At 42.9% G+C, this 26,684-nt stretch overlaps 1 protein-coding gene across 1 annotated transcript in view; it reads left to right on the top strand.

Moving 5' to 3' along the window:
- The window catches only part of CACNA1C (calcium voltage-gated channel subunit alpha1 C), a 1,395,795-nt gene that overhangs the window by 1,116,501 nt on the left and 252,610 nt on the right, over window positions 1-26,684 (top strand). The window contains exons 26-30 of the mRNA XM_069228081.1: window positions 6,046-6,098; window positions 7,659-7,805; window positions 16,118-16,319; window positions 16,593-16,751; window positions 20,729-20,839. Coding sequence (XP_069084182.1) covers window positions 6,046-6,098; window positions 7,659-7,805; window positions 16,118-16,319; window positions 16,593-16,751; window positions 20,729-20,839 — 672 coding nt within the window. The remainder of the gene's footprint in view (window positions 1-6,045; window positions 6,099-7,658; window positions 7,806-16,117; window positions 16,320-16,592; window positions 16,752-20,728; window positions 20,840-26,684) is intronic.

The raw sequence follows: 26,684 nt of genomic DNA, 5'->3' as shown, positions 1-26,684 counted from the left end.
CACCCGTTTACAGGTGAAAATCTGACCCTGTTGGCCTGGCCAACGGAGGAAGAGAAGCGGTACCACCGCCAGCACCGCCTTTCCAACAGGACTCCGCCAGTCGTATTACGATGATTAATACTGCGCGGCGATGTCCTGTATGGCGGTGCGGTGCTGGCGGTGGCAGCCACCACCGCCAAAACAGGTAAGTGGACCGTGCGAAAGGGGGAGGGGGTGTTGGGTGCATGTGTGTAGTGTGTGCATGTATGTGTAGCGGAATGGGTGTGCGTGATTGCTTGTGTGTATGTGTGTGTGTGTGTGCCTGGAGGGTGTGTGTGTCTCCATGTATGCGGAGGAGAGGGGTGTGTGGCGAGGTGCGAGTGATAAGGTGTGTGTATTGGGATGCATTTGAGTGGGGGTGCATGTGCGCAAGTCTGCGAGTGACTGTGATTGTCTGTGTGGATGCGTGCAGTCAGGTGGGGGTGTTTGTATGGAAGTCTGTGGTTGTTTTTTTTTTTTTAAAGTTTGTGGGTCGGTTGGGGCTGGTTGTCTGCATGTGTTTGGACATGTGGGGGTGCCTGTGCCAGCAACAGGAATGGAGATTCCTGTCGCCAGGTGTGTTACCGCCAGGGTTTTTGTGGCAGGGCAACTGCTGTGAAAAGCCTGGCAGTTCGCTGCCTCCTAATAAGGCCCTAGGGCTGCTGCCGGCCCGGAGGAGCTCACCGCTGGCTGCCGTGGTCCGACTGGACCGGCGGGGCAGGCAGTATTGTGGCGGTTTGGCTTTGGCCAGACCCCACAACTCGTAATGCGGTGGTCTTTACTACCGGGTCCGCCAAGCTCATAATGAGGGCCTTAGTGATTTGCCCAGAATCACAGGATGTTGAGCCGATGCCAAGACTTCAATCTGATTCCTCAATTCCAAAGCCTGCAGCTTTGGCTGTTATGCCACATCCTCTCCCTTCTTCTTGCCATGACAAATATCCTTCAAAATAACACAACAAAGTTTGAGGGTGGGTTTGAGAGGTTCACACAGTACAGTCATGCACTTAACACTGTGCACTGTTTTTTTGTTTACGAGTTGTGCATCAGGTATATTGCTCTGCACCTCTGTCCACAGCTGAAGGTTGCTGATGGTGTTTGGTATATCTGAGCAGCACAGGTACATGAACAATGCAGTGCTTAATTTGAGCTGGTGGTTGCAGGTGGGACCAACGAGCACTCTTTTTTGGAGCCTGGAGCGAATTTTTGACCTTCAGACTCTGACCCACAACAAGCGCATGAAAGGTGGAAAAGAAAGACGCAAAAACAGTGACAAATTGAGACAGCTTGAAGGAAAAAAAAGAACCTGCAAATGTGAGGCATAGGGGCAGGGAGGGTATGTTGGTGGAATAAAGAGGCATCTGGTGGAATCAAAACTAAACAGCCTTTGCATTCACCAACCCTAACATTCTGCAGCGGTGCTGGGGAACAAAATTGGTACCTGGTATTCTCTCTTGTTTTTTTTTGTTTTTTTACAAATTAAGCACTGATAACGTGCTGCACGTTTCTTTGCATGCCATTGTTTGATCTGGCACCAGGACAGCCGAGGCTTGTTACAGTTTTCTCTTCAGTCATTCTTTCCTGCACATTCCCATTTGTTATCCAGCAGCCCCGCCGCCGACAATATGGCGCACGCTTCTCGCAGTAGGAGCCCCCTAGTGATCGGCTGCCATATCTAAACAACCCATTTGTCAGTCACTACAGGGCATGGCTTCTGGGAAGCGCGCACCAGTGCGACTGTCAGCGCTCATTACTCTCCTCCGACGGATCACTGACAGCCGCTTCCCTTGGGGCCCGGGACACTGAACTGTTGTAAACGAGGGTTCCGGTCAGGCCTCAGAGGCCGTGGCCTTTCTCCACATGGAGCAAAGTCCTGAGGGGGGAGAAGGCAACCGAGTCACTGTCAACATCCACTCATTACACGCACAAATCTTAGCGCTGCGAGTCTAGGCGTGCTTTCTCTGGAGCGGAAGTAGAATCCAGAGGTGGGCAAGCCCACAAATTAACAGATAAAGCTAAGCCAAGATCAAGCAAAGGGTTGGCTGGCTCTAAGATCCTGCGCACGATCCGATCTTTGAAAATGTTTTACGTGTCAGTCACGCAACAAAGGTCATGTTAGACTATGATAAGGTGTCTTCAAATTTCAGTGTGTTTATTGAACACGAGGAAGAGTTCCAACTTAGTACATTAGTCAAGAAGTGTTTATTAAGAGTGAGAGTGTTAAAGCATGAACTGAGAAACTTTCCTGCCTCCAATATGCAAGTTAGAGGTCCTGTGTACCCTATATGTGGCCTAGATTTTTATTCTAGATGGAGCACCATTCTATGCTACGAATCAAACACAAAAGAGGTTATTGTACAGCGCAGTCTTATGTGATAATGAACAAAAAGAAGGCTCGGTGAAATAAAGTATTTGGCTAAGATCACTCAGTTTGGTCTTAGGAAAGCCATGAATGATCACGGATTTACTAGTTTCACACTGCACAATTCAGCCATTAGATGCGTATTTCTTTCTGAGATCAAATGTTAATGCATTGTCCTTAATTTAATTTGTGAGGGTTGAGATTAGCTTGGTTTTCAGGCAGAATCTACATATTATTTTTGGTAGTTTTACATACCTTGAACAATGTAAAAGGACATAAGGGTGCTTCACAGCCCACACTGGCTACATTGCACATTTTTTTTAGATACAGGGAGATTTGCCGGAATTCACAGGATGCGAATCCAAGGCCGCAATACAAACCCAGTTCCCTGCATTACACTCTCGGCAGCTGTAGCCGCTAAGACACATTGCCTCCTGTGAAAACTCCGCTCGATTTGGGCTCAAGATTTCAGGATGACTTTAAGCTGCGCCAGAACCATGAATCTGGCTTGAGCCTGGCTCAAGCTTTCAGTGACTCACCCACATCTAGTAGTGACAAATGTGCAATTAGGTTTGCCACCTGGCTGTTTTTTTTACCTGCTTGACCTTTACTTGCATGACAGTACAAAAATTAGGAAAATCACCTAAGGCCAATATTTGTTCATGCTCACAAGGGCAAGTATGAGAAGAAATCACTTTAAATTGTATTCTAGAACTGCCTTAATGATCCATAGCTTGATAGTTAAAGTAAACAAAGACAGAAAGGCCATATTAAAATGAGTACGGACGATTGTATTTAAAGTTGTATATAAGTGCCATGTCTGGGCCTTTGCGGAATGTTAAAACATGAACAGATGGCCGGTATTGTTTCTCTGGGAAAGGTGGCAACCCTAGTTGCAGATGCCGCTGGTTCTACACCCTATAGGCTGAATCCAGAAGCAGCCAGGCAGTGCTTCCTGTCTGAGGAAGGCAGTGGCGTAATGGAAACTGAGGGGGCCCCCCTGCAAAGAACATAGAGGGGACCCCATCTGCATTCAGTCAGGAGCTCTCAGGGCAGGGTACTGTGCTGACTGGGCCCTAAGCTTTGGGCCCTCTGCACCGCGGGTGCCGTAGGGGCTTATGTTATGCCACTGGAGGAAGTCACCTAATGTGAGAATTGTCCAATACCCACCCCTTGCTAAGAAGGTACTTTTTATTTCTCTTTTGGTATGATCTGCCCTTAGTCCTCCTTTATTTAAAGCAGCATTCCTTTATCGCTGCAAAAACTGGGGAATACTGTAGCCCATGAAGGGTACAAAGAGTGACATCTAGGCAGATCTTTCCTCAGTCTCTTGTCCTCTTCCGCCAGCATAGGAGTTTCCATTGGTTTACCTCTTCGAATCAACAGGCTTTTGTGTAAATACAAAAATTAACTAACTTTTCGTGTTATTTGCCTGTAACATCTGGAGAGGTCTGTCGTGACGTTCTCTTGCCACCTAGTGGCACTCGTGTGTCACTGCAGGGCTACATCGTAACCAAGTGATGGGGCTACTTGCAAAATATTGTGAGAGCGACTCCTGATATTCCAGCTGCCTGCATTATCACTGCCTATTAGTACTGCACGTACTAGTACCATTACATAAATTCACAAAGTGATCAGCATCACTGACAAAAATGACTACCCGTCAATTGGTTTCTGTCATGATGTCGAATCATCAAATGGGTAAGGGTATGACAATACACTGCCTTTTACTACTGATGGTATCTCAGGTACGGACCCTTGTCCCAACCTTAGTGCCTCGAAAGGTTTCTGTTTGTTTTTGAGTGGTTAAAGAAAGGCAACTGAATGGACATAACAAAAAGCCAGACGGGCATGACATCTCTGTTTACCTTCTGCACATCTCACTCCCATTAATTACTCCTAATATCAGGGGTAGCGAGGGTGATACAGAGGGCTAGCCAATGGAAGCTGTTGCTAAGTGATGTCCATTCAGAGCGGTGAAGCATAAAAATACTGGTAGCTCTGCTTCCGTGGGCGTTGGAAACTTACGAGATGGTTGACTTTAAAGCCAAGAGCCTCTGAAATATGTCTTTGGAGCAGTGGTTCCCAACCTTTTGACTTCTGTGGACCCCCACTTTATCATTACTGGAACCCGGGGACCCCCACTGAATCATTATTGGAATCTAGGGACCCCTACTGAGTCGTTACTGGAACCCAGGGACCCCCACTGAATCATTATTGGAATCCAGGGACTCCCCACTGAGTCATTACTGGAAGCCTGGGACTCTGGCCTAAACATTGTTGACTTGAAACGGAAAACATTAAGCAAAAAATACAGAAACAAGCAATCACCAATCACATAACCAAATGATAATATATTTTATATAATTTGCAAACAAATATGATTAAAAACAATTTTAAAAATAATTTTAAGAGGAAGGTTGGAGCTTTTCTAAATTCATTTGAAGCAACACATCATCCATACTGTATTTTGTTTGATGCTCCTGCACTGCTCCCATGAATCAATCTGAGGATACTAATTTAACTTTAGCTTCCAAATTTATAATTCCTTGACATTTACAGTATTTTTTTAGAATTTTCAATAGTACATTTAGCCACTTTATTTATATATATGTTATGAATATGTTAATATTTAATTTCCTAAGAAGTCACGTACCCCCTGAGGAGGCTTAGGGCTGAGGAAATATAAAGATAGTAGCCAATAGTACAAGTACTCTGTGTGTCCTCAACCAGGTATCTCCGATGGAAATACATGGCCTCAGGAAGGGATTGGGTTGGGGTTAGTGCCTTAATTCCTTCCATGTATCTTTACCTTATGTGACTATGAATGTGGTTTGATACCATGTGAGATTTGAAAGTAGTGGCATGGTAATGTAAATAGGTCACAGTTTGGCACTCAAATGTGTAGACACTACACTGATCACATCACAGTCATTCTCTAAGTATACAAACCATTGTTAATCATCTCCAGGCTGTAGAGAGTGTAGCACCCATGTTAGGCACCCACCACGTTTGTGAAGCCGCAAGATATCTTGTTGGAGAAAGATTGCTCCAGGAAAGTTTCATACGTGGTCTGGTCTGCAAAATCAGGAACATTCAAACTTTTTTGGATACTGAGGTTTGTGGTAAATCCCAATGAATCCGACCCAGGCTGCGATGTTAATAGTCAAACCCTCTGGTGTCCATCGACAAACATCATGTATACATACTGAGTGACATGGCATAAGGGTTCTAGGGACCATTGAATCCGCCAGGTCACCTTCTTGGTACATAACTATCCCGGTAAGACCTTATATTTCTGTTGTTTAAAGTGATAGTCTCAAGCCTTTTGAATTTTCCTAGGTGTTGTTTCCAACTGTTTTCATTTTGAGACTTCTGAACCTCCAACACCCGCTGCACATCAGGTCGAGAACTATGTCCCAAAAACCACTGGCTACTGCGCATGCTCTTGGCATGCAACCAATCCCAGTGCTCAACCTCCAGTCAATAATATGCACAATTTTGCAAACCCAAGCTCATTTTCGATAACTATGAGTGCATCTACCTGACCTTGAGAAAATTAAAATGCAAGAAAAATAGTAAGCTGTTTCTCTTTGTTATTCAGATATCAAAGTTATAGGGAAAGGAGACAGGAGGTCTAATCTCTCCCTTCTCTCATTCTTTAGGGTAAACTATACAGCTGCACGGACAGTTCCAAGATTACCGAAGCCGACTGCAAGTAAGTCTTGTTACACAATCTTAAAATTACCGCACACCATGGAAGGGGTCTGATCCTGTCGGGCTGGTCCAGACGGTAAAATGGAGCATTCCATGGGAGGAGGTCGGATATTATAGAATTTACGTGGCCCTATAAAGTTTGAATTCTGTTCTAGTTCCCCCACTTGATTGTGATCGTGAGCACTTCAGTAGCCACACATATAAATAAAAGTAGAAGATAACAGGAAATAAGGTAAAGAGGAAACTCCTATATATGGTACCCATGTTGTCAACAGTCAATATCAGGTCTCTCAAGCAAATGCTTAATGTGCCTGAGATTTGTGTGTGTTTGACTCAAGCGACAGTTTGATAATTTGCTCAGGTTTGTCATTTTCACAAGGAATTGGAAGGTTTAATCTATACTAAAGTTACTTCTTTAAATGGCCTGGGAGGAGGAAATTTAATCGGTAAAAGTGTTAATTCTTAAAACAGGAATAGTCACAATTTTCTCCCATCTGAGCACCACTTGATAATCACAACTGCCCTATTCAATCGTAATTTAAACACTGATGACTTGTCTAATTTGTATGGTGTTATTATTGTGCAATACTACAAATTTGATGGAAACTAATTGTGAGAAATCAGGACAGAGACTGAACTTCTGTTAGGTTTTAGTTAGATAAAAATAATGTAATAGCTTTCCTGAAGCTCACTAAGGCACATAGGCATTGGATTGTCGAAGTCAGATGGTTGAACAATGTAAGGCCCGCAGTGAACATTGGTGGCTCGCCCCACTTTTGCCTCACCCACACCAACAACTGATCTGCAGATCTTCGCTGTAGTACCTGCAGGACATAATCTTTTATTGTAGGAGTTTAAAGGACCCGCTGAAAATGTATCAATTTCTTGCTAGAGATCTCAATCCAATGATGTGTTCATTCTGAGTTTCCAAGATTGTTATCAAAACCTATGTGCAGCTGAAGTCAGGCTCTCTGGGAGATTGCTATTCTGTTGCTTCCTTTATTTCTTAGTCAGAGCCTCTACATTTTGCTCACGTATGAATGCTGTCTGTGAAATGTAATGTTTTCACTTTATGGCAGCAGAGACTCTGCAATGTTTTCTTACATTGATCGCTCATTTTAAAACATTAGGTTCCTCATCCGAGTGTTCCGGAACACCCGATTAAGAAGCACACAGCATCTCAAAATGAGAGTACAAATTGTGCACAAATACCTCACATCCAGTTTTTCCGTTATATGTTGCCAGGAAAAACATCCACTTTTTTCACTCTATTGCTCCTAATATAGCCATTATTTCAAAGCAAGTCAATAGGCACATTCATTTTTCCCCTATTTTGCTGTTAAATCTGTCTCTTGGATGACCTCAAATGTTGGAATGTCTGCAATTGGGTTGGAATGCTAAGCCTGTGTCTGCAATGTCTAGGTTCACTCGATGAGTGATATCTGGTGGGGAGGGGTAAGAAAAGTCAGCATACACTGATTGACACACTGTACAATTTATCACTAAATTCAGTCGTCCCTCTCTTCTTCTTCTATCATCCCTCCTATCTCCACAACCACAGAGGGAATTTCATCACCTACAAAGATGGCGACGTCGCCCACCCCATCATCCAACCCCGCAGCTGGGAGAACAGCAAGTTTGACTTTGACAACGTTCTCACGGCCATGATGGCGCTCTTCACCGTCTCTACGTTTGAGGGCTGGCCTGAGTAAGTACAGCGCGGTCCATGCCCAGAACACGTGAGTTCCATTATAGATGACTGATGCACACAGTTAGCAGACAGCTGTTTGGATGAAAGCTCCAGATGAGCTTAGTAGGTCTGCCTTTACTGAAGCAATTGTAAAATGAAAATGAGAGCCGACACGTAATCTCTAATCTCCTCTATCCAAGTGTCCTTCATTTATAAAGTCTGATAGTCCAGTATGTCTTTTATTTTAATTGCATGTTGAGATGTTAAGCAAAAGAGGTAGCTTAATGTATAGAACATACATCTTAAGTCATATACTGAACACACCTCTGCCCAAGACTGCTTGAATAACGAGCATACAAAAAATACAAGTGTTTTTCAACAAACTGTTCAACCATTGTATATAATCACATGGAGGTAATATGATAAGAATGAAAAAAGGAAATCAAGATCCTTTTTACTGTTTATTACATGTATGGGTCCTGTGCTGAAAAGTCTTCCAAACTAGCAGTAAATGCATTGTACTGAATCCAGTTGAGTTACTTGGGTTTTGGCGCATTGGTCTATTTGTGTCTAGTGGAGAAAGCTAGAAAAATGTAGGGGGTGGGGGATAATTTATAAAAAAATCTACCATGAGCAATACAAATAAGTAAATGCCAGTAACATATTCCTAAAGGCAACTGGAATTTTCTCTCTTTACATTCATTGGATAGCCAGAAGCCCATATTGCACCAACACAATTAGGTGAAAACCGTGCATGACGGTCAGTTGCAACTCCCAACAAGTTGATTGACATTCGCGTGTTATCTAGTTTGTTCAAACCAACAGGTGGGCAACTGTGAACTAAATATATGAGGCTGACACTTTTTGTGCACAACCAGCGTTATAGACTATGGCCTCGCTCTGCTAATGTTATAGCTATCTGTGCCAGACATTCCTCATAGACTGGTTAGGTTATGGCACATTTAATTTTCAATTTTTATTTTCCTTTTTCCAAGCCAAGAGAAGAGCATGTATGGTGGAAGGGCTTGGCTGATTCGAAGGTCTTTCTCTGAATCTGCCAACCCCCTGCCAGAATAAAACAAAAATGTGGTTCTGGTGTCCGTATGCACTCTTTATCTATTCTGGTGTTTTAAGGACAACTGAGTGGCAGAGTGTATAATGTTTTTTTTTTCCAATTATTTTCACATTCTGTGGTGTTTCTTTGATTTGTAGGATTTCTATTAACCAGCAAGTCATTGTCACTTTATTGTAATTTAGGTGTGACCTCGAAACAAGGTTTTACATTTTGAAAGAGACTAATACTGATAAATTGTAGAGAGGAAGTAGGTAAAATGCCAAGTCAGACAAAGTTCAGAACAACTACTTCCCGGTTCCGCCTCCTTCTCTCTAATCTTACCCTGGCTCTTTCAATATAGCCCTTTTCAAATATATTTATCTTTATTGGCATTTGGCTGCATCAAAATAGACCATATGTTACAAGGTATATTGATCTGGATTCGCCCAATTAATGTTTTGATTGTAAACATAACACACGAGACATAACGCACGAGGAGTCTGTTGACTGAAATGTAATTTTACATTATGTGAAAGGTGATGAGAGATATTAGATTTTTTTGCAACTTGTGAATCATTACTTATCATGCGTGCGTGTCCATGACTACAGGTTAAGTACAACACCTTCAAATGATCCTAGCTTTTGTCTTTGAGGAGGGCTGTTGGCTCACAAAAAGTAAGCAAACAATTCGCAATTGTGTTGTTTGTTCTGGTGATTTAGTGATCACCAGCACCTTGCACAATTGGACTTGAGGCTGACAGTTATAATACCAAAAAAACACAAAGTACAAGACCCAGGGTGAAAAATACAGCTGGCCAGAAAAACAGGACTAAATGAAGGTTTAGCAATGGATATTTGGGTTATTTAGTAGCTATGAATTCTTGAATATTCTTGAGCTCATTTTCTTTGTTGTTTAATGGACTTCTTGCCCCAAACGTGACCACGTGAGCGGCAAAGTAGGTGACCAATAGGGCTGCATAAGCCACTGGAAAAAGTTTACTTTCCATATGTGTTAAGGTAAATGGGAATACGTCTGAAAAGTGAGCTAACTTTGTACAAAGACTCTGAACTTTTGCAGCACTTAAAGACCAAATTATGCATCAGGAGTAGCTAAACTATGCGACATAGAAAGCCTAATTATGTAGCATTTTTATATCTCTATTTTAACGTACAATGACATAAAATTGAAACCAACGCTAAATACAGTACAAGAATTTGATGAGAAATAAATATACTTAATCCAGCGTATCCCATTCCAATTGTTGTTCGCCAACTATTAATGATTTTGTCTTTCATGGAAGAAGACATCCTTCTGTTACCACCTCCTTTCTAACATTCAAGAGTAAGACAGTTTCTAGAAAAAGTATAATGTTGGTTTCAGCAGAAAACACAATGACATGTGCCCACTTCTTGTAATGAAAGACGTGCCTCTTAATTTTGCACATCCCAGACATTTTCTCCGTTTTAATCGATCCTCTGTTCGCACTAGAGATATATTAAAACAAAAGCCTTCTAAACACTACCCACAACAGGGTGTTATTGAAGTGTCGGACTAGGAGGCGCTGCAATGGACCTTATAAAGAACAGTGAAATGTGTGTCTTTCTTTCAAACCGTGTGCACCGTATGATAACTGCTGCTTTGAGAAGAGTACCTAAAATGTAAGAGAAATTTGCACAAATAATGAAAAACAGATCCTCACCACGCAGGAATCCTTCTTTTAGGCCAATCTGAATTGCATTTGAATTTTGAAGGATTTTTTTCACACAACAGACAATAGCCTTTCTCCCAGTCCATCTGTTGGAAACACGAAATGGTCACGTCTTTAGCACATTAAAAACGTATTTTATGACATTAATAAAGTAATCAACAGGTTGAGTGACCACTTCACTTTTACAAACCAATGCAACATATTTGACACATTTTCAGTAGTTTTTGGTCCGTCTGAGCTGACAGCACATGTAAACCAGTTGTTAAATACCCCATAATCCCTTACCCCTAGTCCAAGTGAGACTAAAACTAAGGGCAATGCCTTTGGTATTCACACAAGACCACAGCATATCTTTAATTCACTGATTTTCAGGTGGTTAGTCATAAGGCTCTTATAGAATGACACACAGTTGATTTCTATATGCTTGTTTTTTATATAGCAGAGCATACCTACAGCGTTTCAAATCATATTTTAACCCTTTACGACAAAGTCAAGTAGCCAACCACACTCTTGATGTTTTGTCCATACAAGTAAACAGACTGCAAAAATGAAGGCAAGTAACTTTTGAAAACACCAGCCTGTCTGGGCTACTCTTGACCGAACCCGGCCACACCCTTCGAAGTCTATCCATCCGCAAGCAATACCAGGGTAGGCCTAGAAGGCCTAGACCACCAGCAGGTCAGTAACCCTCCGCCCAGCCCCTTACCCACATCAAACTCTCATGAGAAAGCTGAGATCAAGAAAAACTCAAGTGCTTTCAGGCTAAAGAGCTAAATTTTTCTATTTCCTACACCACTGGGGGAGGAGGCCTCTGACAAACATTCCCTCCTCCGCTAATCTTCTCTACCTCTGTGCAGTAGGGCACACAGTCGTCTTTTTCAACAAGCGCATACTACTGACTGATAGATGTACCCCATCACTTGCAATAAAATTTGCTATTGCTAAAACGACCAGACCATGGCACATAATGCCATGTGTGTGCACTTGCAGTGTCTTCGAGTACTTGGTGACCAGCTTGAAACCCTGCGAATTCCCCCATTAGCGGTACAGGGGATCTTTGTGCATCTAGTTCTGCCAGTGGCCCACAAAGCAGTGGTGGACAGCACTAGACGATCAATCTTCACCTTTCCTGATACTACCGGTTGCTGAGGATGCAGTTCTGCGCCTGCCCCATATCAGTTTCTTTTTGTATGCATTATAGTATGCCTCTTCAAACGAAACTCCGCCTGCTCCTACGGGTGGTCCTGGCAGTGTTTTAATCAGCACGCAACACATCTTTGTCTTCTGCCTTTGATGTCATTGGAAACACTTAGCAAAACTAGAAGCTTACTAGCCATAGTGTTACTGAAGGCTTCCAATGAGCAGGTATAGTGTATTCCTGTACGTCTCTCTGTGCTCACTGTGCCCCATGTGTTGGGTGACGTGATCACCTGCGCACCCACTGAAGACCTACAACATCCAGCTAACCTGTGTGCCCACCCCTGGAGCTCCACCTTTTGTCTTTCTTAGCAAGATGTGATCATGTTGACGTTTTCCCTGACATGAAAAAATGGGTAAAAAACAAACTAGTGCTCTGCCATCAGACCCAGACCAATAAAGGCAAGGAGGGTCAGAAAGAGTAAAACCTTTAGCCCCCTCGACCCAAATCGCTATTAATTTTGCTTATTGTGAGTCTCGCAATGCCTAGGGTGACCAGGTGTCCCGGATTTGCTGTCCCTGCAGATTTCGGGAAATTTAGCTCATGTCCCGGTTTTTGAAAAGCATACATTAAAGTCAATAGACCTGCCACTATGAAAACACCTGCACACATGATTTTCTTACATGGAATCTCAGAGATTAGAGTAGTAGGTGAGGATTTGGGGGTTGGTTACAATCTCTGACAAATCTATGGCGTACATGTTTGGATTGTGAGAACCCATGTTAGGTCCATTTAGAAGAAAGTATATATCGATTTGCCAACTGTAATTTTGAACATATGTTTAATTTTATTACAATATGCAAAAGGTTGCTTTGTGGGAAAGCCTGTTTCCATACAATAGGCCTGAGTTGGCTAGGTTGAGAAACCAATGATAAAGGCCTAATGTGTCCATTAGTAAAAGGAGGCTTGTCATCAAAGGCTGAGCATTTCTAAAGTAGCCGCAAAAGAGCAACGGTAGCTGAAAGAAACAACCGCAGAGTTGTCTTCTGACCAAAGCTCTTGGCACAGATAACACCTGTTATTTTTTGCACATATAATTTTTAACAGGCCACTGCCATACAACAGCAAAACAATAGCTCAGGGGCGGCTCCTCCATTAGGGTGGAGGAGCGTCGCTCTCGCCAGCAGCAACAGCTGCAAAACCTTTAAAAGAAAATGATAATAAACCTCTTGTGTGTTTGGCCGGCCGCCTCGGGCCAGACAAACACACATGCGCACTGTTGCTGGGCTGGAGAGAGCCGGCACAGGCTCCCAGTCTGCCTGGGAGCGCCCCCAGCCAATCCTGACGCTGCTCTAAGCAGGGTCAGGATTGGCCGCAGGGTAGGCTGTGATCCTATGCCTGCAGCAAGAAGACGGAGGAGCGGAACAGAGTGGAGCGACGGTGAGGAGTTAAGTGTTTTTTTTTCTTAATTTAATTTTTATCTCCCCCCCCGTGCTCCGTCCTGCCCCTTCTGCACCCACGAACTGCCACTGCGATAGCTACAGATGGAAAATTGTATAATCAAGTCATAACCTTTTTAAAGCAAATTGATTGATGAGGGAACCTCTGTAAAAAAAAAATGTGAGATTTATCAGCAAGATATAGCCTGCAGCTTCCGTGGCACATCTGCTCATTTCACTAATGAAAATAACTTCTTAAAACTTGCTTGTGACAACAGAATTTAAACTGCATGGAAAGCTCTGACTGTGTCATTCGGATTCTGAAAGTAGGTCATGACCTTTAGTTATGGACCGGCACGGAAATGCTGTCCCTAAAAGTATGGCTTTAAACAGCCATATTCATGATAGGAGTGTGTCATCCGGGAGCGAGTGTGCTCTTTACCAGTGGCCATCAGCGGGGGCTGGACCACCTTTAAAAGTTTATGGTAGCCACTGACTAAAAAACAGGCCTTTTTTGCCAGGCAGAGAAAACAATATCAGGGAGATGGAGAACTTGTATCCATCTCTTCCAGCCTCCACATCCACAAAAGTAAAACTCCCAGCTAACGATTAAGACTCTGCCATCTGTTGAAACCACTGGATTATGGAGATAGTTCAACCCCCTTCTTCACTTGAGCAAAAATCACCTTTCAGAACCGGCACATAATGTGTTATTTTGATGGAGGGTAAAAGGTTTATTATGCTATTTGCAAAAAAACAAGAACCCTGCATCAAGGTTCTCCCTAGATTGCTCTTGTAAGTTACTGATTTCACAACAAATACGGCCTAACCAATTTCTGTCAAGAATCGCTCTATAACCCTCACCGAGGCACCCGTCCCTTCTCATTGCATTGTCCTACCTCACCTTCTTCTGCACTGCCCGCTGCAAAGCCCCGACTGTGTACAGCGCCTTATTGTTAGGTTAGTGCTGCCCAAATCACATACATACATACATACATACATGCTCTACAAGGGGCCACTAATAATAAGCCCAACCTTTTCCAAGTAGGGTTGATCACTCCACCACTCACAATACACTCTGATTATCTGTACTAGTTACCCATCATCCTAAACCAACACTAGGCACATCTTGGGGCGCAAGGGTTGGGGAGTGAAGTTAACATTTTTCCCCCTCGTGCTGCAAAATTGTATGACCATCTACCGTCTGGCACATGGAAGCGGACAGCATGATCTTTATGGGATTTGCGAAGCCCTTTTCATTAATTTTTTTATAATCAAAATGTATACTGATTTTTTGCAACAAGGGTAATAAATAGTACAATCCATATTACTTCCATTACAGAGCAGGCAGAAAAAGCAATGAACGCCAACGTCATTTGCTGACCAGTTTGTAATATGCCCACCACCACCCCCAAATTTTCTAATGTTTTAAGGGCAACCACGGGCTTTGCAGATTGGTTCCTCCACTTTAGCACACCAGTCCACCATAGAGCGCCGTTCTGTAATAGTGGGCGGTAAGGAGGGCTTCCAATGACGAGCAACATCACGCCTGGCCATCACAGTGCCAATGTCAACCAAAGTACTTCCCCCTTGAAGTCCTCCCATCCTCCAAAATGCGCAACAGTACAATACAACTGGTCTCTCTCGAACTCCAGATAGTGTAGTAAAAATTAAGGACCAATACCTTGTGATATGCAGACAGGACCACTCTGTGAAAAACATTTCTAATGGATTGCCCGCACCTAGGCCATGTGGAGGTGGGAAGCCATAGTCGCTGTGGGGTAAAGTATCACACATACAAGTATTTCAGATGAATCAGGCGTAGATGAGAGAAAATAACCAACTCCAGTGGAGTCATCTTTGCATCTCTTCAATCTCTGTCGCCTAGAGTGCCAACCCAACTCACCCATTTAGCTCGAAGGGCTCTAAAGGACTCCAGTGAGTTAATGACCAGAGATCGATATAGCCATGAGATGCCACCTCAACGGCGCTGGTAGAACTTGGGCCTTGAGGATGCTATATTCTGGAAGGTCCTGTAACTGTGGTACCCCACCAGCACGTGACAAAGCTGCAGATATCTGTATAATTGGGTCTTGTGGAGGTGAAATGATTCCTGGAGGGCCTGAAAGGTCTTCAGTTGTAAGCCTTCTCAGACGTGCGTTTAATTTCTTAATTCTGTGTTTTGACGAAATTGTTGTCTATTGTATTTGGACGGCCAGTCTTTTTTCAGTGGTTATACAAAGCAAACTCAAATTTAGGCAGTGACCCATGCTGAGCTGAGCCTAAAGCTCCATGAAAGTTATGTTCCTTTCACTTTGTAAGCCTGCAGTGAACTCGGTCAATAATAACATGGTCCACTACAGTTTATTAGTTTTTGGATTTAGTGGGACTCGTGTCAGTTCAAGTAAACCACAGCCATGCTGGGGTAGCGCCGACCTGCATCAAATGTGGGTCACTGCGCCTCTCTTACCTTAAGAGTCTGTACATTCTGTGCTCGACCGCGTTAGAGGCATTTTCATTCCTGGCAGCCCTTCATAAAAAGCACAATAACTCAGTGCATGCCTTTTCACAGTACCTGCTTCTCGTATCGAGTAGTGCCTAAACTCTGGTGTCATCTCAAAGCACTGTGCTCTACCACACTACATTAACAAAGGATTACTGTGTTTGAAAGCTGAAATTCACAGCAGACGACAACTGCACATATAAAAAACTGAATATACGGAGCTCTTATTTCACGTTAACTTTTTACTTGTCCATTTTGCTGATCTTAACCCCCAAACCACAAAAAAAGTTTATAGAAGCTTCCTTCTACACTGCAATTATTGGGTATGGCAGTGTGCTCATTACTGGGGTCATGCACCTAGAATAGACTCAAACCTGCATCACAACTACGTGAAATAACACACTCTTCAATTCATTGTTTTCTAGATGTTAAATTATACCAGAGCAGTGGACACAGATCTCAAATATCAACTGTTTTTCTTTTCCAGACTTCTGTACCGGGCAATTGACTCTCACACAGAGGACATCGGTCCCATCTACAACCACCGAGTGGAGATCTCCATCTTCTTCATCATCTACATCATCATCATTGCCTTCTTCATGATGAACATCTTTGTTGGTTTTGTCATTGTCACATTTCAGGAGCAGGGAGAGCAGGAGTACAAGAACTGTGAACTTGACAAAAATCAAGTAAGTCTCAGAAGCGCCAATGTCTGGGATCTGCCTAAGATGACAAGGAATACTGAGTCAGGCCACCTTGTAGTGGGGAAAGCCTGAAATCTCAGGTTATCCCCTAATGCTGCATAACATAATCTCTCAAATGTTGGAAATCTATATCTGAGACTTGTAAACTGTACAAAATTAGCACTGGGATTTCTGGACTGTGAAAGAGAACATGAGCTGTTGCTTCAAATTCTTTTTTGTTAGTACTGACCCCTAGTACCTTCTGTCCTCCCTTTGCAGCGCCAATGTGTGGAATATGCCCTGAAAGCCCGTCCCCTGCGAAGATACATCCCAAAGAATCCCTACCAGTATAAGGTCTGGTATGTGGTGAACTCAACCTACTTCGAGTATCTAATGTTTGTGCTGATCCTGCTGAACACCATCTGCCTGGCGATGCAGGTAAGAGATAAAGCAGTTGGAAATATGTGCGTATCTACCATGAGGGTTTCAGATCCAAGAACACTAATTAGTATTGTGTTCAGGTCATCATCCTAGACGAGGGTCATACCTTTTCAAGACTTGGGATATAAAGGTAGTGGTTTTGTGTCTTTCCATCAAAGAAGCTTTCCTCTGCAGAGCAACCCGTCGGGGTGGCTGATTCGCTGTTCAGGTATACAGTAAAAGTTGTCATACTTCTGAAACTTCATGAATATTATGGGAAAGCATTAACAGCAACATGGGACAAGATAGGAATATCATATTCTGACTCCTGAGTCCTTCCCGTGGAACTGCTTTCACAGCTATTAGCCTTCACTTTTTAATTACCACTACAAAGATGACCATTCTCAAATACTGTCGTAATGTACCAGAAAAATTATGAGTTTTTCTGATAAATGTCCTTCAGAGCCAAGCCTGTGCTGGGTTGGAATTGTCTTGCAGAATATTCTCAGCTTTGGACTTAAATGGAGGGCAAGCTGCACTAAAAGGGACACTGTCCCTTTCAGAGCAGACTATTTCCAGTAGTTTAAGATTTGATTGAAAACTCTTTTTGAAGCAATCTAGTACATTATAAACTCAAACTGGTTATCTTTTCAAACTTTATCCAGGAAAATGTGGTCGAATTTTTTACATTCCTGTAAGGCATCAATTAAGTTTTTAACATTAACTACTGCAACTCTCTCTTGTTATGGAATAAAAAAAACTTTTCTTTTTAAATTATAAGTGCTGCTAAATCCAGTTACAATTGTAGTTGCTTCTATTTCTACACTAGAGCATACCACTGTTACTGTATTCAGTCTACCTGTACTGCTACTAAGTGCCAGAATTAATTTCAATTCATTAACACATGGCAATAGTGTAATTCATGGCTTTTGACTATTCAGTCTGAAACACAGATGAAAACTGTACAATCTTACCCAATGCCTCCATTTTAAGAATACAGCACATCTAGAGATGCATAGACTAAACAGGACTAAAGCACGGGCGTACACTTTTCTATGCTGGCTGGTGAGTTGTGGCACTTGTTCCCTTGTCACTGTGATGTAAGTCACACTATAAACCCATTCAGGAAGGAGGCTAAAGTTAAATTTTTCTATCGGAAGCATGTCGTTTATTCCAGTGAATGCGAATATCTCTTGGAAGATCCTGAGAATATTATACTCGGGAATGAAGGCCACACACAATAACATTTATAGGCATAATGTAGGGAGTTCAAAATAAAATACTCTTTTTTTGTGCCCAGAGAGATTCTATGTTGAGAAAACAAAACTAAGCCATGTTGACTTAACTAAAGTTTGGAAATAAATATCAAGAATACTGCAAAAAAGAATCAAAGTTTTTAAAACAGACATTGAATAGTGGCAAAAATGGGGAAACATCCTGAACAACTAGGTCTAAACCGCTACTTGCCTGAACCACTACTGCTAAACAACTAAAAAGTCTCTACAACTAAGTACTGAACAACTACTGTCTAAACAACAATTGTGCCTGAATAACAATTACCTGAACAACTAATTTTAAGGTAAGATTTTATTTTTGGTTTTTATAGTTTATTAGTTGTTTAGAATATATAAATATATAGTAGTTGTTCAGGCAATTGTTAATCAGGCACAATTGTTGTTTAGACAGTAGTTGTTCAGTACTTAGTTGTTGAGACTTTTTAATTGTTTAGCAGTAGTGGTTTAGGCTATAGTTGTTTAGGACCTAGTTGTTCTGTCACATATTCGCAGAAATGTTTTCCTATGCAGTCTGCAGAAATTAAAAAAACTGAAGATGTATCCCCTAGTAAACCAAAGTTCCAAGATGAAAAGAAAGATTTGTCTTCAGTCGACGTTCATATGTGCGCATCCTGGACCATGTTTAAGACCACCACAAGGGCAACGTAATTAAAATAGCAGCACTCTAAAAGATTATTATTAGAAATATTTAAAAAGTCATGTTGATTTACTGCTGTTCAGTGTTTCGTTCATACTGTGAACCCCAATTAAAGAAACTCATGTCATACCTAATTTAGTGATACAAGATGAGATTGTTTTGTAGTTGCCCTTGCTTAGTGCCAAAAATACGTTCCAAATTAAGCATGAAACAGAAACATTATGGCCAGCTAGGATAGTGACGTTACCCACTAAAGTTTATTCAGAATAAATACACACTCGCATGTTTTTAGTATTATTGTTAGATTAGTGGAATTCCAGACCCTTTTGATGAAGAGTGTTTTCCACTGTACCTTTTACATGACATTTATTTGGTCTATTTACCAATCTTCAGTCATCCTTCCCTCAAATTTGTCACAGGTCGCACTTCATGTGTGACTCTTCATAGCAGGACAGAAATACCTTCTCCTTCAAAGGGTCTAGCAAGCTGTCATTTAAGGGTTATTCAGGGTACTCAAAGGGACAGACTTCTGGTGGGTTGATGCATGCTTGATCAGAATGGTCATGCCTCTAAGGACTAAACCACTGTTTTCTTAAATGTAAGACTCTTCTCCACTGGGGTGAATAAAACTGCAAGAGGGATACTCAACACTATAAAATGCTTGGGAAGTTCCTTTAACCCTTTTGCTGCTAAGCACCTCTCCCAGCCCCCAGTGCCCTGTTTAGTCTCGTTTGGCTATTTGGGATAGCTCATGCTTAGGCCTCCATAAGTTTTTGTACACATAAGGTATCCATGCCAAATGTGCGTCCTATTTTTTTCCCCAATATCCTGGGGATGCTAAAGGTGCCCAGGTTTTGTGGATTGTGGTTAGTGGTAATGTAAAAATAGGCAAACAATAGCAAATTTTTGAGTTTAAAAAAAAATAGGGGAAAAGTGCTCCAGATGAAAGTGCCTGTTTTTTCCCCTAAAAACAGCATCCACAAACTGTTTGCTGTACTAAAGTCACCAACTTCCTAATTCTGTACCACAGTTTTGACATTAACCTATGTTCCCTATTTTTTGTGCTCTGAACCTACTTCCAGTTTGTGGTAGAAACTAGTATAAAACCCGTAGGTGATCTAGAAAAACTATATATTTCTGAAACGTAGACACAATTCTAAATTCAGCAAGGGCTCATATATATAGATCATATGTGTATTTCCCCCAACTGCCCCCCAAGGGTGGACATAAAGACTGCCCTTTTTTGGGGGGTGGGCGCATTATCAGACAGAAAGACTGAGCTATGCCATTTAAAAACAGGTGGAGCAAAGCCCTTGCCCAAGGGGCAGCTCCCCCTCTCTGGTGTCTAGTGGAGTGGATCTCGGCTTGGTGATCACCCTCCCTAGGCAATTCCCCACTTGGGAAAGGTACCATTGGAAAGGGTAGTTCGCCCTCTTCCAATGATACCTTTCCCATCTGGATCGGTGCTTGGAGTCTGAGGTAGCCCCACGGGCACCGATGCAGAGAAAGTGAAATGAGTCGATCGGCTCATTTTACTTTCGTTTTCAGGGAAATGACAAGCACAGAAACCGCACCGCATATGGGGAAACTGTCCCCTAGCTCCTGAGGCTGTTTCTTTGTAAGGTAAATCCCTCTGGTGCCTGCACCAGAGGGATTTCCAGTGCTGTGTACGTCGGACAGCCGGGAGACACCCGACACACACAAACTCTGTGGCGTTGGACAGCTCCCTGCTGTCCGAAGCACCAGACGGGTTAAGTAATTTAAATAAATTGAAATTAAATGTTAGAGATGCATAGCTTTTCAAAGGGCCATCATGCTCCGGTACTGGTCCAGCGATTCCAGAGCAGTGTACACTTCTAAAGGAACTTGGCCATTCTAGTCTCTTCTTTGGTTGTATAGTAATCCTTCTGATTACATTACTGTTACATTTCAATAATTATGACCTATGTCTCTTGTCTAATGTTTTAAAGCTTTAACATAATTCTATAAAGTAACAATCTCAGATGCAAGCAATCACTTATTGGCTCAGCGCTGAGATCAGAATTTTCTTGTCTACTTTGCAGCACTACGGCCAGAGCTGCACCTTCAAAGAAGCCATGAACATCCTCAACATGCTCTTCACTGGTCTCTTCACAGTGGAAATGATTCTGAAACTCATTGCTTTCAAACCCAAGGTGGGTGTCGCTGTGGAGCAGAAGGCGTTTGGTGGTGGAATATCATTATCATTCGGAGCAGAACGAAAGTGGGAAGGTGACGTGGATGCGGTGTGTGGAAGGGTTATCTTTCTCATAATTGCCACAAAAATTGGGGTTTGCTGAAGTGGAGTCTCACTTTGTGTTTGGCGATTTGTACAATAGGAACATACAAGAGGAGCCTGGAAAGTGCCTCATAGTCCCAAAAAAATTATATTTGTGCATCGTAGAAATGGAGCATAAAAAGTGTTATTGGTATTTCAACCGTTGGGAACCCAGAGAATTGCACTATAAATGAAACTATTCATGCTGTCAATATATTTCGTACGGCCTCTAACACACATGCTATAATAGTGACTTGCCGGTGTTGTAATCCGGTCTAAGACTTCTCATTTTCCATCGCTCCATCTCTTTTCCTTGTCCTGTGTTTAGGACACCCCTTCTGGTAAGTTTGAACTGCACCAAAGAGTGAGTGGTGGAAGCAGCTGTTGGTTGCGCAGTGGGTTGCCCATGTATGGGTAAACACACTTTGCAAAGGCCAAAAAACGTTTAGACCGTTGCTGGAGTCTCTGAGGTAGACACTGGTTTGGGATATAGGGTGCATAAGGGTAGTTTTTCTATGAGCTGATCTGGCACTTTGGCAAACTGGAGTTTGGAGAGTTTTGAGATTCATGGAAATCTGCAAAGTGTTCCAAGGAAAAGATTCAGAATATGCTCCCAAGGTCCTAGTTTAGCAGCTATGAATTTTGCACCTTTGGCTAGCAGGACGTTCAAGTAGGTGCCTTGTTCAAGAAAGTTACTGATTAGGATACCAATCTCCAATTTCCTGCCTTTGTCTAGAATGACAGCACTACATACACAAGTAATGTTAACATTTCAAGACGATGACAGCTTAATTTTGTAGGGGGGTGATCATCCAATGTACACCCATAGGCTTCTTGTGCAAGAGTGTTCCAAGGGGTTGATATGAGTAGAGCAATAGACGTCCTATAGTGCTCTTTGAAGGCATATGGTGAAAGCATCTTTTTAGAACCATTAACGCTCAGATTTTTTTTTTTAACTCAAACCAAGAGTTTGTTGGGTCTGTTTTTCAGTAGCTTGAGTGTATCTTTTTTTTGTAAATATTTAAAAAGTTTGTTGTCAACCACAGTAGAATGTAGCGGTATTCCCGGTTCCTCTACTGGATTGCCCTCTGGTGTTTTAAAAGCAAAAAGGGGATTGCTTTCTGGTATTCTGTAAGGGATGGAGTTGCAAGTTTTTGGCCTTGTTTAACTTCTAAGATCCACTGAATATAAAATAGATTAACTATGTCAGTGCTTGATCAGCTACTTCTTCAAATTACGTGAAACGCACAGTTGGTCACCCCGTACGTTATGAGTGGGGCAGAGCACTATCCGTGCATGGGATACTGTGCCACCCGAACACAACTGGCAGAGTGTGACGGCACTGAGACTAATTAAAAAAATTAAAATGTGACATGGTTCACCTACAAGCACAATACTCTAATCTGCCTCAAATTCTGGTGTCTGTTTAAAGGGGAGGTTATGTCTATGTATGCAATCTATACAGTTAAAGTGAATAATACAGGCATGGGATAAAAGGGACAAAAAGGAAAGCAGGCAGGCCTTATATGCAGTGCAGATGGGGTTCCGCTCTTACTTGCAGTGTCAGATCAGGAACCCATGAAAGAATAAAGAAGGGCCTGTCTTAGCTCTGCGCACTTCTTTTTCTAAAGCAGTTATCCTGCGGAAATTTGCATAGTTCTGAGACGTTGTGACATTGTTTTCATGGAGGCGTGCGTGCTCCTGAGACCCCCGGTGTCATTATTAATTATATAATAACAATATAACTGCACAGAGCAAGTCATGTAGGAGTAATAGCGTTGGCTGCGACACTCAATTATTTAATATGTAAGATTTTTCACACTGCGTTAAAAAGGATTCAGTGGGGAACTGGGTACGAGCTCACGATGAAACTGGTGACAGGCGGCACAGGCTGTGAGAACACATTTCTTAACTCCACCTCTTCAGGAGGGGCAACTCTGATCTTGAGACCCACACTGTAAAATGCTCTTAATTTTTCTCATAAATGTTAGTATAAGTAAATCACGTGTGGCCAGTGGATTTTGCAGAAGCATTGGAACCCTCTATATCACATGTGTCTCTCTTTTCAACAATATTATATTAGGACAAATACATTAAGGGGCTCATTCTGACTTTGGCGGGCAGTGGACGCCGCCCGCCAAAGTTACCCCGTCGAAAGACCGCGGGGGTCATTTCGACTTTCCCGCTGGGCCGGCGGGCGACCGCCAAAAGATCGCCCCCCGGCCCAGCGAGAAAGGCCCTGGAACAATGAAGCCGGCTCCGAATGGAGCCGGCGGAGTTGCAGGGGTGCGACGGGTGCAGTTGCACCCGTCGCGATTTTCACTGTCTGCAATGCAGACAGTGAAAATCCTTGTGGGGCCCTGTTAGGGGGCCCCTGCACTGCCCATGCCAGTGGCATGGGCAGTGCAGGGGCCCCCAGGGGCCCCACGACACCCGTTCCCGCCATCCTGTTCCTGGCGGTAAAAACCGCCAGAAACAGGATGGCGGGAAGGGGGTCGGAATCTCCATGGCGGCGCTGCAAGCAGCGCCGCCATGGAGATTCAGCCCAGCCAGGGGTATTCCGGTTGGAAACCACCGGATCCCCTTTTCTGACCGTGGCTTTACCGCCACGGTCAGAATGGGCTCTGAAGCACCGTCAGCCTGTTGGCGGTGCTTCCGCGTCCCTCCACCCTGGCGGTCATAGACCGCCAGGGTTGGAATGAGGCCCTAAGTCTTGTTTGCCACTTACACCACCAGAAGAGATTTCTGCCTTATGGCCTGCAAGTGGCAGAGTATCAGAGGCAGAGTCGTTAACTCAGATTAGAGGTAACTCTCCCCAAGTGGGCAGCCATCTTGTATTTTTGTTAGGCTGGCAATGGGTTGAGCGCAGCCATGCGTTTGTTCAGGATGGCACTGCTTCACAGTTTGTTCCCACCATTAATGCAGAGATGAATGGATGATGAGCTGTTGCAAAGCGACCTTTACATCTAAACACTGCTGGTGACTTAACTTTTTAGTATTTACAAACAACTACAATGTGAGTTTCAATGCGGTGAGCCAGTCATTGGTTTTGGCTGTGGAGTGTGGGGCCCAGGAGCGGTTTGACAATGAAGAGGGTTAATGTAAATGGCCCAGGCTGCATTAAAGGCTTTGGCTAGTCCCCTGCTAGCTTGGGGCTGCTTCACTGCAGACTTTTAAATTCCTCCTTATTGACGCTTCTGAAGGTTTACTGGACTTATTCCATACCTTCTCCCTCCCAGTTACCACCACCAGAGTCACCTTCGCATAGAACAGTGGTTCCCATCCTTTTCACTTCTGGGGATCCCCACTTTGTCATTACTGGAACCTGGAGGCCTCCACTAACTCATTTTTGGAATCCGGGGACCCCACACCGAGTCATTACTGAAAGCTGGGGATCTAACCTGTTAATATTATTTAGTTTTCTAAGCAGGCACAGACCCCCTGAGGAGGCTTCGCGGACCACCAAGGGTCCCCAGACCACAGGTTGGGAACCACTGGATAGAAGACAACTACAGTGCTCAAGTTCACATTCTGCAGGGATGAAGAGTAACATCCTGCCACGCCGTGACGAAAATTACTCTCACTACATAACTTTGAGCATGTTTTGAGAAGCAGCATGGATGATGATGTTATTTTGTTACATTACCCAGAGAGAGGCCCTCTAGTGAGATACACTGAAAGTAGGTGACCCCCAGATCACTGCCTTCATATCTCTTATACAAGGCACAGTGGAACATGTTTATTAGTGTCCCTTCACTTTGCACAGGGCAGTTGTCCACAACACCAGTAACAAGGGTGCTTCTAGACAGGTGTGCTATGGATCAACACATACCAGGCAAGGAAGCAGAGGCTTTCGTTAAGGGCACCACAGATCTCTAATATTTATGCATATGGTGAAATAAAACTAAAAACGTATGCAGCAGAATGATGATAAACGTTGATCACAGAGGACCAATTGAGGACAGCACCAGTGGTGAATCTTGTCGGACAGTAGCAGACAAGGTTATTCATGTGGTATTGATTGCATTTTCTTTACATCTTTGGAAGTTAATTGGTGTGTGGGTGAGCTTACGATACCTTAGTGAAGCAACATGTCAACTTGTAGGAGATGCAAGACAGTTAGAGGAAATGTAAGTGCCCACACTTTTCTACCGTATTGTGATGCATGCTGGGCTACCACATGCTGATGTCCCTTTGCAACGAGGCTACTCATTTGTAACATTGCTATGCTGCCATAGTGACATTTCCGTAATCTCAACTCAATGATCTCTATGTGCTGTCAGGTTTCCACCTGAAGCTCTGCAACACTGCTCTCTACGGCTTGTCTTCATTGTCTCTCTTTATAGGCCTCTTCCTAATCATATGAGTAGGTGTCTTTCAGTCTGAATATTAAAAAAAATATACTGACCTTCTACAAATTTGAGGGAATTCTTATCCCATACAAAGATGTTTTGTTGGTAGAGTGCAGGAACCGTAACAAATAACACAATTCATCTAAACCAGCACCTACAGGCAGCGTTGCCTTCCTGATAAAACTAGATAACAGCATATTTTGTTTGTCTTGAATAGAGCTTAAATGATACTGAAGGGCTAATCTTTAGTACAAAGTGAAGAAATGCCAATCTACCACAATTCATGACAAAGCCTGGGCTTCTTGAGATCACTGGGAGTAAGTGCTTGGTGAGAATGATAAAGCCAAAAACCATTATCAAGGGAGGGGAGACAGGCCATGGTAACAAAGAGCTGATCAACCCCTTTGGTCAAATTTCTCTCCATGATGTAAGTAGGAAGACTTGAAAGAGTCATGCACAAAGAGAAAATAATGATTTATTAGAATAACTGAGGATGAGTACTTTGGTACTAGACCCAAGCATGACAATTCTTCCCTTTGGAAATAATGTGTAGTCAGGTTAAACAAACAACCCACAAATAATAATTAAAATGACCAAGCAGGTTTATAAATAAAAAATAACAAGACTATAACATAATGAGAATGGAGTAATAATGAACAAACCAGGACAAATGTGGGACAGATTGTTATTATAATGGTATAACAGTCAACAATGATCCAAGATACGTAGGGGCACATTTATGAAAAGTGGCGCTTCACCTAGTGCAGCTCTACTTTTCTTGCGCCCCCCTAACGCCACCATGTGTGCGCCGTATTTAAAATGGAGCGCACCATGGCAGTAGTCAGGGGTACTAGCATCCCCATTTTTTATGCCAGTCCGGCGCTTTGCAGGATTAGTGTCAATAATATTGTCGCTAATCTTGCAAAGCACCCAGAGGCCCATTGAAAACAATGGGAGCCTCCCTTTAACGCCTGCTCTGAGCAGGCGTAAAAAATGCCAATAAAAATGAAGCGTTTTCAATAAAGCTGTGAATAAAGCAAGTAAATTACAGAGCTTGTTAGAAGATAAGATCTCATTGGCCAAAAGGGAGCATAGTTGGTTGATCCTTAACTCCTACAAAACATTTAAAGAATCACCACTTATGGCTGGCTCCTACTCACGGAAAATCAACCAATCCTTTCTCAGACTTAGGCTGGGTGAAGTCCCTACTTTAGACCTCATGCCAAAATGGAAGAAGGAGCGGCAAGTAGGCTCCCAGGAGTGCCGTCTCTGTCATCTAGCAGATGAAAACTTGATGCATGTGGTCTGCATTTGCCCAGCCCTGGCGGCCGAAAGGAGACTCTTACTAAAAAAAGAATTTAACGGTTTAAC

This window comes from Pleurodeles waltl, chromosome 4_1 (genome assembly GCF_031143425.1).
Source record: "Pleurodeles waltl isolate 20211129_DDA chromosome 4_1, aPleWal1.hap1.20221129, whole genome shotgun sequence".
NCBI lineage: Eukaryota > Metazoa > Chordata > Amphibia > Caudata > Salamandridae > Pleurodeles > Pleurodeles waltl.
The sequence above is the reverse complement of the archived record's forward strand: the minus strand, read 5'-3'. Positions and strand labels throughout refer to the sequence as shown.